Below are 15125 nucleotides of genomic sequence, written 5' to 3' on the forward strand. Positions count from 1 at the left end.
ATTGTTAAGGCACTCTTACTAAGATGCATATGCATGCACACAGACCAAACACAGAAGAATGCTCTTTTGTGACAACTGATTTGACTATCATTTTGGAAAAATCATCGAAAGAAATTCTCAGTACTTGTAAGATTTAGTATGCATTTAATGAGGGTAGAAAAAATGCTTTTTAAAAAAATGTTTTAAACAATCCATATTTCTAGAGTAAAGATAAGTTGATGTGCTTAACTACATATCAAATAAAATAATTAGTTTGTGTATATTCCTGGCAATTTCATTAGTGTTAGATGCTTTACATTATAAACTAGTTAGCAGAGGTGGTTTGAAATTTGGCTTGCGTAATCCCGCGTCCCTTCACTTGTCTTCATTCCTCTCATGTTAGAACTTGAATGGTTGTCTCTTCAAACACAGCCTGGTCCAAACAGTTCTTTCATAAGACTGTTTTTCCTGTCAGCAAATGTCATATGAGCGCAGCCTTCCGCTTCAGTGGAACCATCCTTCCGCCTCGTTTTGGTAACTTTACCAAAAGGTGGTTCATATATCCCAAAGGAATTTTTCACTTTTGATTCAGCTGTTTCACTGCAGTTGTGACCCGCATGTCTATGGTCACAAAGACTGCCTTTTTTGGATTTTGTACCTGCTGTAGGAAGCCCATGATGCAAATTCTCAGTGGCTTCTGAGAATATGTATTTTTTTTTCAGTCTAATGAGTGTTTTGTTTCTCGGACCTGGAGTTACACATTTACTCCCTGCCTTCTCACTGTTATTTAGCTGTTCATCTGGCTTTTTTAATTCCTTTTCATATTCTCCCACTGCATCTTCCTCCTTATTGTTCTCTTTTACACTGTCACTTAGAGGAGTTTGTTCAGTTTTGATCAGTTTTTTCAGCTCCCGTTTAAGCAAATCTGTCTCCTTTTCTTCTTCTTTCATAAATTCCAAGCAAGAGTATTCTTCCATCAGTAGTCTGCCCTCCCTTAAATACTCTAGAATGAAATATTGTAGGTTTTTAGGAATGTTCTTAAATTGCCTAGGAACATAAAGAGTCATGAAGCATTAATGGGAGCAAGTTTTACTTCCTTATTTCATTGCTTAAGTTGTTACTATTGATGGTATTTCAGTCTTGAGGGTTATGACAATGCTATTTACTAGTAAATATAACAGGATGGGGCCAGATTTAAACAAGATCGTTGTGCCATTGAATCCAGGTAAATATCTTTTTTCTTACCTTTTTCATTGTGTTTAATTTTATTAAATGAATTAGCATGCAATCAGTAATGGCTAAATATAGGGCCAGAAAAGTCATGTACAATGCAACAGAGAAACCACATGAGACCCAACCTCTAATTGTAATTTTCTTGCTTTTAAGTGGAACTTAAATATAGGGATGATTTTCTCTCCCTTAATTGACAACACAGTTGCTTGTTGCGTGGAGCAGAATATACTGCAACTCTAACCTATAAATGAGTTGGCTCCACTTTTTAGCAGAAAAAGGTAGGTGTATAGTGAATGCCTACAGTAAATACATTTGTCTGCTGCAGGGGACAAATTATAAAATGTTCTGTGCTTTGGAGAGACTCAGACTACCTCCAAAATGAGACAGACTCCAAGCTTAAAGGAGAAATATGAAGTTGCAATAATTAAAATAGCTCAATAAGACTTTGATAAGTAACTCTAATATCAGCAGTGGAAGAAAGCCTGAAGAAAGTCCGGCAAACAGTGAGGAGAGAGATTCACAGGCAGAATCAGAAGACCTGTGTTTTCTGTCAATTTTAAAAGGGGATTTCAAAGACAAATGGTGACTTCAGTTATCTGGTGGGTTCCGGAAAGGCTGCAGGCTGAAAAGGCGGAGTACAAAATACAGGAGTTAACGCATTCCAGACTACTAGCTCTGCTACTGATCTAGTAAGTGACCTCAACAACCTGTTTCACCTCTGTATATGCGTGACCTTTAGGTCATGCAATGTCTCCTACCATTTGTGAAGTATTTAGCATGATGGCATTCAGATCTTGGTTCTTTCTACAAGCCTCACTATAATGAAAATAACATGAATATTTTTAGAAAGAAAAACTCAGATAAAGGAATAGATGGATTGCTTTCTTCTGTTCTATAGAATCTCTTCAAAATAAAGGTGTTCATAGATGAGTCCCTTGCATATAACCGTTACATGGGAACACAATCAAGGGCTAAGATTTACATAAAATCTATTTACAGCGATCATTGTGATGAGGAGATACTCCCAGCCCTTGAAGAAGTCCTTTTCCTTTCTCAGCAACAGATCCTGAGCCAGAAATGTATGTTGACATCAGTTACGATGAAGATTCACAACCAACAATTTAAGATCAGTATTTGAGTAGCAAGGAGATAACAAACTGTTAACTGAAGTATACCTTTAGAGATAAAGCACTGACTTTTTACCAACATGACCAGGAACTCCTTTTAGAGGTACAACAGTACCGAGATGCCTTATACTGTGGAGCTGCTCTGCTGTTAGTGCAGCACCGCCAGCAGCTGGATTTCAGCGATGCATAATACATTATTTTGTTGAATTAGTTCCTGTCAGTCAGGTGCCAGCTAATGGCTGTCGGACCCATGTAAATTACCGATACCACCGGTTCATTCAACTTTTGAAAAGATCAAATGAGTTTCTGAGAAAAATGTTACAATATACCTCTACGTGTTCTACTAAAAGTTTCTGGCTTTGGTATCTTCTTGGTTGATTGCTTTTCTGTTCTACATTGGGCATCTGTGTATGTTTCATTTGCTTTAGCTTTTTGGTTCTTATCTTCGGAAAACTTTTTCTCCTACAATTGACAATTAAAAGTAAAAATAATGAGGGAATACTTGTTTAGTGACTTTCAAAAGTACACAGTCAGTGCAATACTTATAAAAAGATTAGTAATTTCTATCACTATTATAGTCTTATTTTTTATCACAATGTTTGTCCTACATATTTCCTGTAATATAATTACATTCACACAAAATCTACACCCTAGAAAGTTAAGATGATGATCAGGCTGTTCAGGCACATTATCGAAACTTACAAATAACACACAGCTTAGGTGAGAGTTTAAACAAGGGATTGGAACCAGATCTTTCATACCTTTGTTAGCCGAATTGGGCTTTTTTCTGTTTCCTGAGTTTGGTACTGTGACAGCAGCAGTGATCTAAACCTCTGTTTATCTACTTGTACTGATCTGTTTATACTATGACCTGTTGAAAAAGGACAATTGTTAGCAATACAGTAGTTTCTGGAATTACATTGTTGGTATAAACAAAAGGTATCTTTGTTGACTGATAACACTGGTATGTAGCCTAGGATTTAAACATTTTTTTTCCACATGTCTTAATGCCCTTTAATAAAGAAACTCTTTGTTCTGCCTGATCTATAAATGCTGAAACTGGAACACAAACATAGCTACCTGGACTTTTGAGCGTTTTCATCAGTGCATCAGTACATCATAAATATACTTAAGTTTAGATTGACAAAGTCCTGTTCAGATAGAACATGCAAAATCAATGAATGTGTCTATACCCTAGAGCCCATGTGGGCTTAATTTGTGTGGTAACATTCTAATGTAAATTTAAGAGGTCTGGGATGAGGCCTCAGCTTTCAGGTTCCTAAATTCAGATCTTACGGAGTATAATAAACATGCTTGCTTTTATGCCTTCTGACTTAGTTACTCACCTTTCTCAATGTTAAGCACTTATGTAAGGCTTTATCGAACCAAACTCTTCAGAGGAAATGCTTAACACTGTTTGAAATATCTATGGTCTTTGAAAAGAGATTCCAAGGGAGTGATTGAATGAGATATTTCAAGAAATAGCTGGATGGCGATGGGATGGGATGGGGAAGATGACTATATTGTTCTTTTATTCTGGTTTTAGAATAATTTTGACGTGAGTACAGTAGCTGAGAAAGTTGCCAGCACAGCAGCAAAAATGTGATCTTACCTACATCAACATTCGACCTTATTCCCAGTTTTTGATCTCTGAAATCCGAGGAAGACTATCCATAAAAATGGCGATTTTCAGATGTTTGCAGTTTGGTGGTAAAAAGGATGTTGATAACTAATTTGAGGATTACTCTTGAAGGAATGGCACTGGTGATGTGGAGGGAATTAGTTTTCCCTTTCGAAAGGGAACCAGTAAGTAGTTCCTTCAGCAGTTTTTTCATCAGAAATCAGCGGAGTGTTCCTCAGATTCAGAACTAGGGGGAGCTGTACCCCTAGATGAGCTGGTGTGACCTTCCCACACCTGAGCAAACTTTGCTCTCATGAAGAGCTTATTAAATTAACGGCTTCATTCAATGAATCAATTTTATTTATGTACATAGAGCTTTCTGATAACCTAAGCAAGCCTACCTCCAGCTATTTATCAGGAGTGTTAAAAAATGCAGCACCACCTTTCTTTTTTTCTTTCCTGCTGGGCAAAAATTTTTGCAAACGCAGAGTAGAAAAGAACTACTTGAAGAAGTAGGTCTTTCTAAGTCTGTTATAGGAAAATTCAAGTCAATAAAAAAAAATTTCCCGAAAAGGAAAAACAATTACCAGTAATTCCAGTTCTAGATTTCTAAATCATCTGTTTCCATTAACTGGCAGAGAATTTACTGGCCCAAAATACCAAAAGATCAGACAACTTTGCTTGGAACCTTTTCATTACAAAATATCAGGTCTCTCTCCAAGTAAGCTCCCTTATCTTGCTTAAAGAAAAGAAGAACTTAAATAGTAAACAGTGATTTAAGTACTGTAATTTAAATAATAATATTGTACAAATCTGTGTCTGAGTAAAAATAAAAAACCCACAGCTGGTTAAGTAATTCCAACTAAAATTGGAATTCAGAGCTTCATAAAAAAACGTGTCTGACTTGGAATGAGAAGTAGGAATTTGTCTTTCTTAATTTCACACTTGAATTACCAACCTTTTCCCTGTAGTTTACTTGTAGTTAAGGCAGAGTAATGGATTTGCAAGGGCAACAAAGAGGAAAGAAATAAGCAACTGGCTATGATAAGACTTTGTACTGATACCATAATTTGAAGAATTCTGTGGGCAATATTTCCAGCAGATATGTTTGCTACCATGTAAATTTTATGTGCTCTTCTGTACCCGTATGAAGAAAGTTCCAGTTCCTCCTTCAGTTTAGGAGCAGGAATATCTGATGAGTATTTTAAAGAGGTACTTAACCCAGGAAAGTCAATGTTCAGATCATTATCCAAAATTAAGGGTGTAAGTTCATTGTGCAGAAAGCTCTCCTTTAGAATACTGACAGAATGTTTATGATCCTGAGTAGGAGGCAAAATAGTAGCAACGTGGGGAAAGTACTTGAAATCTGTTTATTAGTTTCTGTATAAAACACATTTATTAGTAAATTCTAGATACTACATCTAAAGCATATCACAATTAGAAATTTAGAAGTGCTTCAAGAAAACTATCTTCAACTTTTTTGTCCCTGATGAATATAGTGGGCACATGGGCAACATAGCAGTTCTTGTCTCGTATGATTTGTAATTGTTTTTAGCTGCTGCTCCCTCAGTTCAAGGGATGGGATCCACTTCTCTGAACACAGGCGCCTAATGCTATTTGAGATGCCTTTGAGTATTCAAGGTATCTGCGTAAGGCTGGCGATAGTACACAGGACCGCTGGGACACCCGTGTCCTTCTGGAACAACAACTACAAGGCCAGGCAGAATGTGCTAGGGCATCTCAAATGGCACTGGGTGGCCTATAATTAGGCAGCTGAATCCCACACAAGGTAGCTGCTCTTAGAATGGTTGATAGACAAGACTGCATATAATAGATAATTCTCTCTGATACCTGTCTGAACATCCAGGCGAAAGAAATACTCTTTACTAAAGAGCTCTTTCTTCCTTGATAGAATTTTCTATTGTTCTTTTCTATCATTCTGCTATACTATTCTAAATAACATCAACTCTGCGGATAGAATTAATTGAGAGGATATACAATAACCGGCTTGTCCATTTAAATTTACTTATGCTAAAAACCAAAGGACTACTAAGGATAAACATTCTCTTCTCTCAGATAAGGTGACAGTAAGATCATCAGACTGGCCTTTAAACTTCCAAACCTTGTATCTGAAAACCCCTCCTTTCCTTTCACCCCAACAAAATGCAAGCTGCAGAAGCTTCAATAATGGACTTCGAAGCATCTCTGCTATTTGTAAGTTACAGGGTCTAAGGATTTTAAAGATGAGAAAACAGTTTTTAAAGACCCAACTAAAATCCTTATTTTTGCTCATATAAAAGCACTTCATATTAAAACTAGGAACTTGCTACAGGCAGGTTGTTTGTGAGGTGCTTTGAGTTAGTGAGCCATGTTGTGGGAATTCTAGGTCTAGGGTGGCCACTTCTCCAGGCCAAGTCAAAGGGAACAGCCTGAACAACAATTAGTCTGCAAAAGCTTTGTGGACTGATGGCTTCACCTTGTTAAAAAACAAATAGGCAAATAGCTCTCGATGCAAACAGACACATAAAATAGCAGCACTGCTTCAGTGTCACTGTTAGTATACTAAAACTGTGTATACTAAATGCTCTTCATGACAAAATATGGGTTAAATATTAAAAACAGGCCATGTATTTGTATTCATAAAATAAATGAGCAAAACACCGAGCATTTCTCCTTATATTACATGTGCCAGAATATTTTTAGCCCATATGAAAGTACCATGTTGGCTTTCATTTTGGAATATATGTCCCAGTTACAAAACAATGTAAGTTTCACATAATTAAACAACAAAGGAAAATGAATATACGCGTACATTTTTCATGAGGTACTGAATCACCTTTGTCTTTTGGGATTTTAGGCATCCGATTTGCATAGATATTTTTTACATAAAGCTGCCGATCCTTTTCCTAAGAAGAAATAAACACTATTAATCTTCTAATATGCATTAAGAATTACTTTTTACCAACTGAATTTTCCCATATTGGGAGAAAACTGTCAGCAATTTTGCTTTGTACCAGGCCACGTGGTGACTTTGTCATTTACATAAATAGGAATCTGTCATTTTCTTTCATAAGCCAAAACAAAATTCTCCCTTCTTAAGGCTAAGAGGACACCTACATGATCTTTTTCATAACACAATAGTCGAAAGATGAAGCCTTCTCTAACGATTTTTTCATTTGTTGTTCTTAGGTTTTTTTTTTTTCAGACTAAGTAATTTCTGGCTTTACTTCCTTTTTAAAATTTTTTAATTTGCTCAGTGCCCTTGGTTACAAGGTGCTCAGTTCTGGTTTACAACCTGTTGCTTGGGAGAGGACATAAGCTTCACAGGCACACTTTAAAATTTTATTTAGCAAGAGTCCTCTTTCCTTACTGAAATCTATCTTAAACACAGAAGAGAGATTTCAGTAACATGCTCACCATATCAATTCTTAGTGTGAAAAATAGGAGCTGCATTTAATGTGGAGATACAGGTTGATCTGAAAAGGGAATTGTGTGTCTGAATACCTTGAATGGTCTGACTAAGCCAGGTGCCCAAAACTATGATTGTGTAAAAATAAACTGTTTTGGCACAGAAACAGGGTTAATAAGCATGTCTGGTCGCCTTTGTGGTAAAGCAATAGCAGGTTTTCTGAATCTAAATATAACATTAAGAGAACTGGACACATAGAAAACTGTGTGGAAAACACATGAAATATTTTGGAGAAGTGTTAAGATGAGACCTGTACTTTAGAATAATTTGCATTTTGGAACAGTTTTACCTTAGTGTTCTTGGGGCTATAATTATTCCTGTCTCTCAGATCTGCACATATAGGAGGAGATCAGACTCTGGCAGGGAAATAGCACTGCAAGTGCTGCTCAGGAGACTTTGATACAGGGCCTGGGAAGAGCACTGTACTTTTTTCATTTCCCAACAGCTCACTAGGCTTTTGCAGCTGGGCAGCCTGGCTGCTGCCAAATATCAGGAGGAAAGTTTCTGCACCTGATACATAGGTAAGAGGGACAAACAGTGCCCAGTACAGAAATGCAGATCTCCATCAATCCTCAGTAGTTGCCTGTTCTGCCCTTAACAATGTCTGGGAAAACTCCCCACAATGACATCTTTCACAGACATTTGATTCCATTTAGAAAGAGAAGGCTTCCTAGTGGAATCAACAGACGGACTGGTCACTTCATATAGAAATAAAAAAAGTATTTTTTAACTGTGTTACAAACACAGTTTAAATTATTAAAAAGACACAAGGATGTTAATGTTTTCTGGAATATGTTCTCTTTTTCTTGTTACCAACTCATATGACATACCATTCATGGCAGTTTTGTTTCTCTTTCTATTTAGTGTCACTTTTAGGTTTTGCTGTATGTTTGTTTTACAAGCATTCAGTAGTGTTGAACTGGGCATATTTGTCCCAAAAATATTTGTCTTAAAACCAAGCTGGAATTTGAAACAAACTATTGAAATATTTACTTAAGTCCTTTTGTTAAACTGCACTTTTGCAGATCGTAACATTTGGCTCATTTTGATTTGCAAGTGTTTCTAAAAGGGAGCTCATTTAAAGTTAGTAGATGAATGTATTGACCTAGCTCTATCAAAATAGTAACAAGTTGGTGGGGATTATTTGTTCAGGTTGTGATGCATTAATCTGTGTTTCGATTAGTTATTGAACTACTTTGAACTTTTGACAAATAGACCCTACAATAATTTCATCATTTTATATTTTGACTTTTTTTGGTAGACTATAGGCTCAACTAGGAAACAAAAATTCCATTACTAAATAATATAAAAAGGCAAAAGGAATGGATAGCATTAAATATTTGACTCTTCTTGTAGGAACAGAAACCCATTTAAAATCTTGAATACCTTAATTTTTTGGTGAAGAGAGTTAATTTCCATTTGCAAGTTCTTTGTAATTATCCCAACTTCCACAGCTTTTTTGTTCTCATTTGCCAACTGACGACCAAAGGTGCTATTGTTCAACTTCAGCTGCTTTTCTAGGCTCTTGAAAAAATTACATAGTTTACAGTATGGATGTACTCAGCATGACTGTCAAAAATCTCAGTTCTTACCAGATCTAAAAAATAAGCACTCTAATATAATGAAAAGTAAACTTCTAATAATTATATTCTATTTTAAACAATGCATGAAATTATGATGAAGTATCTGAAAAATTACTTCTAAAATGAGCAAAACCTGCTTTAAAACCTAATTTTTCTAAACAAAAAGGTATATTTGGCATTCAAACATGAAAAATAAGCCTGTACATTACCTTTCTGATGGATTAATGCATACAATAATCTTTGAGAAATGCTAAGACATTTCTGTTCACACCAAGATCTATTAACTGTGGCAGCATAAGGAGGCTTAGTGTAAATGAAAACTAGGTAATTTATTGATTACTCTATCAAGTACTTTATCATCAGAATCCAGTGCCATGCACTGAAATTATAGTTACTAAAATTGTAAGGTGGACATCCAATCCTGCAAGCTTTTTATAGCTTCTCACTAGGACTTCTGTAAATAGAAAGTTTTCAAAAGACAGTCTGAATTCAGCTGTTTATATTTTCATTTTCTTTCATGTAATAAATGTACTTCAGACCTAGCTGTTCATACGGTGAAACGCCTCTAAGATTACCTGGCTCTTTATTTAATTCTGTGCATAATGTATCCCATAGAAAATAGAAATTAATTCCTGGACGACAATGGAAATGTCACTCTTCCAGTTTTGTATTAAAAACGGTACTTCTGTCATTTTGTGGAAGGTTCAATAAGAGTAAAGAAGCATGAGATATTAAAAGGAGCTGAATTATCTCCTCTTAAACTCCCACCAGGCTTTTACTACAGTTGCATAATAAAACAACAGTAGAACCAACCCTAAAATCTAGGACACCTGACTGCTGCCTAATTCAGCAGCCGCCCTACAGCTGAGTACAGTGAGTGACAGTAATTAGTGAATAGGAGATGTAGGTATGTCCGTATCGCCCACCAGCACCACATAAAAATAACAGTGCTAGTTCCAGATAAGCTAGCTTTGGTTGTTCAAGGTAGTAGGTCAGCAGCAGCCTGGTGGTCTCCACGAATGACTAATCCTTTGCTTTGCCAGGCTAAATCAGGGTCCATGCTATCGCAGCTAGATGGCCCAAGCAAGCCTGGGTACCCCACGCTGCTGGCAGGGAGCAGAATAGATGCTCTGCTGAAGATTGCTCTCCAGCTGTATGCTGTGCTTCTGACCTAACAGGGTTAAGGCATATGACTTAATTCCTAAAAGATCTTTATTGCCAACCTTAACCCACTCATACACTTCTGCCAGAATTTAAAATATTGGAAGGGGATACTACTGCCATTTTTAGTACCTTACACTCAGGACAGCGCTGGATTAAAAAGAAAGTTCAATGTTATGGGATTGTATCAGGATCATTAATGTGACAAGAAGCAGCTAAAAACTTTCCACTACTCTCACACAGAAACCTCTCCTATTATTGTTCCACAAATACAGTGATATGCACATATTACCTGTATTCTCTCATCATTCACTTCCATTTTTTCTGTAAGGACTGATAACCTGTGACCAAGCTCCTCTCTCTCTGCAAGAGCTTTGTCTTCTGAAAGCACGTGCAAGGCCTGCAAAGCATCTTTAGCTTTTAGCAGCTCTGCTTCAACTTTTCTGAGCTTCCTGGATGTATTTCTCTCGTCCTCCTGAGACATCCTCAGGAGTTTCCTTAAAGCTCTCACCTCATTATAATGACTTGCTAAAAGATCCGGCAAGTTACTTTCTGAATTTTCATATCTACCTATTGCTTTTGAGTGCCGACACTGAAGCTGTTTCAAAACGTGGTTTTCTAAGCTTGATGCTTCTAATTTGTGTTGTAAAGCAAATATTTCATTCTTCAGCTCTTTAATTTTGTGAAGTCTTGCTGATGATATTCGCTGAGCCACTGCATTTTTTTTCTGGGAAATCATACTACTCCGCAGGCTTAAAAATGAAGAATTCTGGTATGGTATCTTCTCAACTGGCAATTTTTTTCCTCCTGCATTCAGACCAAAGTAAACTGACATTGATATATAGCAATCATTTGAGACAGCAAAATCACCGTATGTCTTTACTGCTCACATAAGCTCATATACTGCTCATCCAAGCTACTTAACTGTGGTATATTTGATAAAATGTCCAAGTTCTATACTAAGACTCCAATGTTCAAGTATTTCATAGATAAATCCATTAAACATTTTATATCTCTGTGTGTGCATTTATGTGGCTGCACTGGGCCATAGCTAACTAGCTCTACAGGAGGTCAAGGCTCCCCCCTTTCATTCTCTGAAGCCATTTTCATTCAAAACAGCCATCATGCTCACTTTCCATTAATAAGGGTAACTATGTAGGTGGTGTCTTCTGAGGCAAACAGCAATAATACTCTGGGAATAACTTGGTAAAGTATGTTTATATTAACACATTACTCCAGTATGAATGGGAATAAATTTTCTCTCTGTAAATCATGAGGTTCACTAATGTAGGCATGATATGGGGACCAATGAACCAAACTCACCCCATCTAGAAAGATTACCAAGAGGGAGGACCTACACCTTGAATAGGAAAAAAAAGAACCGCCAACATAGTCATCTACAGGTCTGCAAGAACTCAAAAAACAAGGTGTTCACAATAGCACATGGTTAATTTTTTCTGCAGCTAGGATTTCTAATGGACTTTCTACAATTTTCAAGTCAGCTTTGAATTGAACTACATTTTTAACCCTTACATGCTCATTAGAATAGAACTGTTACGCAGTTGTGTACATGGTTTCTATACAGCAATTGAAAAAAATCTTTATGGGCTAGCATTCTAAGTGTATTACTGCCATTTGGCTTTCTTTATGGCCAGCATCCTAAGTGAATTACTCTCATTTTCCTTTCCTGAAACATAATTAGAATTTGAAAATAGTCAAGACTGTAAATGAGTGTGTTCCCCTTTTTCAGGCATATATTCAATTTCACTATAGCTCTCAAGACATTTCAGGCAGTATTTTGCTAGAAGTTGATTATAGTAATTTATAGATCACATAACATTTTATGTCCTAACCTAAAAAACACCAGAGGAAAAGGACGTATCTTTTCAAGCACTTCTGTTGAATCCAATGGGTGTTCTGCACACAAACTCTTCACAGGAGCAGGCCCTAACCGGAACACCCCGTTGCAGATGGGAAACAACATCAAATCGGCGGTAGGAAAAGTAAAGCAGGGCACTGCCACGCCATGGCCAAGCTGCTTCCATGACCTAAGCCAGAATAGTGGAAGGCTACGGGAAGAGTGTTACCTAGGAAGACAGAGATGCATGGGGCAGTGGCTTCAGTGGGGAAATGGCTCTTCTCTGCCACAGCAGTGCCTGTTCCCCTCTCTCCCCTTTCCTGCTGGCAGCAGCCGCAACAACTTTCCTGTTCTCCACACCTTCAGCCCAGCTCTGCTCCTCCCCTTCTCATGGCAGGGCCTGGAGCCTGGCCTGGGCCCTGACACCCACGTGCCTGGCGTGGAAGGCAGCAAGTTCGAGGAAAGTATGAAGGGGGTCAGTTACACAACCGGGCACAACAGGGCAGACTGATGATAATGGAGGGAAGTTGGAATGGCATGGAGGAGCAGAACCACGCTGTCTGTCCTTTGCTCTTACTCCTAAAACACCCGATGCACTCCACCGTTTCTGGACACGAACCAGATGGTCTTTGTTCTGATGGCCCTGCTGACCGAGGAGAGAAAGCAGGGGCGAGCTGGTAGGACCTCGCTCATACAGAGCCACACAGGGAGAATAGACTATCAAATTCAATGGGATAGCAAAAGAAAAAGATAGAAAGAATCTGAGATTAGGAATCAAGAGGAGGAGAGACTGATTTGGGCAGGGCGGTTATTTTTCTTACACAAGTTTTAAATGGCTTAAGAAGGACTATCATGGATGTTCAAGTAAACTGAGAAGAAATTATAGCCGTCAGTTAGGGTCAGACACATTCAAGACTTTCTGCAGTGAGCAAAATTAACAGATACTGTGAAAAAAACTCACCAGAGGTAAAAAACAAAGCAAATGGAAGTTACGGAAGCATCACACCTGCATGTTCTCTGTAGTATGATTCCACTGTAGGGTGACTACAATATGACCACAAATGTTGTCACACAAATATTTGCAAAGTGAGAACAACCATTACATTACTATTTTATTTTGCCAGAATAGAACAAGAGGATGTAAAAGAAATGGGAAAATACCTTCCTGTAAAAGCTGACAAAAATACTGTAAAATCTATACATGTCTATATAGGGTGAAAATGTAGGTTATAATTGTGTTCCTGGGAAATTGATCATTTCAAGTAGCCATGAACAAGCAAAAGTATCCACTTAAAATATCCAACACAGCTAGTAGCCAATAATGATTCTTCTGCTAAATATATTTTTAAAATATGGTTATTCTTTCTGGTCTGCTAGTTTCATGCCAGTATGACTTCTTGACAGCAGCATATAACTCATATAATAGAAGAGATAATCAGTGGTTCCTCTCTTTTTTTGTTTGACTTGCATCTTCTAGATTTGGTAGACCTAGATGAAATTTTGAAGCTCAGCAGGAAAAGGGTCACTGGTTTTACACGCATTTTTTGATGTGGCATGGTGGGATTTAAGAATGTATGGGTCTAGATATGAAAACATTGCAGACATGAAAAGATTCTTCACTTTTAACATTTATGTAAAGGGAATATATTTGTGCTATAGGGTCATTCCGTTGAAGCACAAACTTAATTTTACATGATACACCATGACTAAGCTGGCCAAAACATGGCTTTTTTGTCAAAACTGACACTTTCGTGAGGACATATAATTTTTTAATAACTTTCCTCAGGAAAGGCTTTTTCAGACTCATCATGTCATGCATGGTCAAAGCCAGAAATTGCAGTATATGTGGGAGAGCCATTTTCAAGTCCTCAGATTAAAACTGAGGAATAAGGATTGCAAAGATGCTCCCACATCTCAGGTGATTATCCTGCCTCTTGGATCGCTGAGTATTGTGGGATAACATAATTGTGAATCCCTATCTCTCTTCCCTCCCTTTCCTAGTGTTTGAAACATGATTTATTATTTTTCTTCACTGAAAAACTGTTTCCCCTGTCTTCCTAATTACAGAAAAAAACCCAAAGAAAGTGAACAGCATATTTCTCAAGGAGTCTCATTTTACTACTACCAGGAAAAAAAGTACCTTTTTTATCATCTTGGGGGAAGATATGCTGTCCTTTTTTCTTCTTTTCGTCTTTTTCCTGTGTTTTCTGCTCTTCAGTTCCTGCTATTTCTAAATGTTTGCTGCTTCTAGCTGTTTCAGAGCAAGTCACTGACAAAGCCCTCAGAATCGTTAGCGTTGAGAATTTTCGCTTCTGTAACCTCTACTGTGTCGCCTACAATCATTACCTCTGCTACAGCTGCTGCTTCTGGTACTTCTGTGCTTTGGGGAATCTTTAGTATCCCTGCTTTTTGTGCCATGTTCTCACTTACTATCTTCTGTTACTAAAATATGGAGGAAACAATCATCTGAGTTCACCACTGTGTTAGGGTATGAAGACGTAAAAGTTGACCTCCGTAACCTATCAGTAATCAGAATATCACTGAGTTGTTTACAGTTAACATAAACAATACTAAACACTATTCACCTATATTAAACAATGGTAAGAAATTATAACTTACCTTTAAAAAAACCCAGTCATTACTCTTTAACCCATTATATAATTGTGTGGTCTGTAGTAAGCAGGTAAGTTTGTTTCCAGAATGAACTGCAATATAAAATACACTAGTGTTTATCTCAGAATTTACTATGATACTGGCATGTGTTTTCTAAAGATCTACAAGGTACTACCATTTAAATGCAAATAGATACCATGGTTTGTTTCCTGTAATGTATAAATTTTCTCCATAATTAATGTAATTTAGAAGAAGTGTAACTGTATTTATGCTCAATACCTACCAAGTGCTGTAATATTAAAAAAATAATTGTTCAAGTCTCTAGAAACTAGATATTTCTAACTGTGTTTTTATGGTATTTTTACCTTTCCATTCATGTTATAAAAATACTATTTAACCATATTTTTCAATAATTAGATCACAAATCAAGTCACAAAATTAACTTATGCATGAAAATAGAAAAAAAAATCTTCGCTGCCAC

The 15125-nt window shown here is 37.1% G+C and overlaps 1 protein-coding gene across 1 annotated transcript; it reads right to left on the reverse strand.

Moving 5' to 3' along the window:
• Positions 1–308: 308 nt before the first annotated feature.
• LCA5L (lebercilin LCA5 like) lies at positions 309–14416 on the reverse strand. Its single transcript, XM_075713312.1, is given in 7 exon segments — positions 309–982; positions 2669–2801; positions 3101–3210; positions 6773–6866; positions 8816–8953; positions 10466–10977; positions 14172–14416. Coding segments are annotated over 6 exon segments (1596 nt in total). The 5' UTR covers positions 10913–10977; positions 14172–14416.
• Between the last annotated feature and the right edge of the window lie 709 nt (positions 14417–15125).

The sequence above is a fragment of the Pelecanus crispus genome, chromosome 1 (assembly GCF_030463565.1).
Source record: "Pelecanus crispus isolate bPelCri1 chromosome 1, bPelCri1.pri, whole genome shotgun sequence".
Taxonomy (NCBI): Eukaryota; Metazoa; Chordata; class Aves; order Pelecaniformes; family Pelecanidae; genus Pelecanus; species Pelecanus crispus.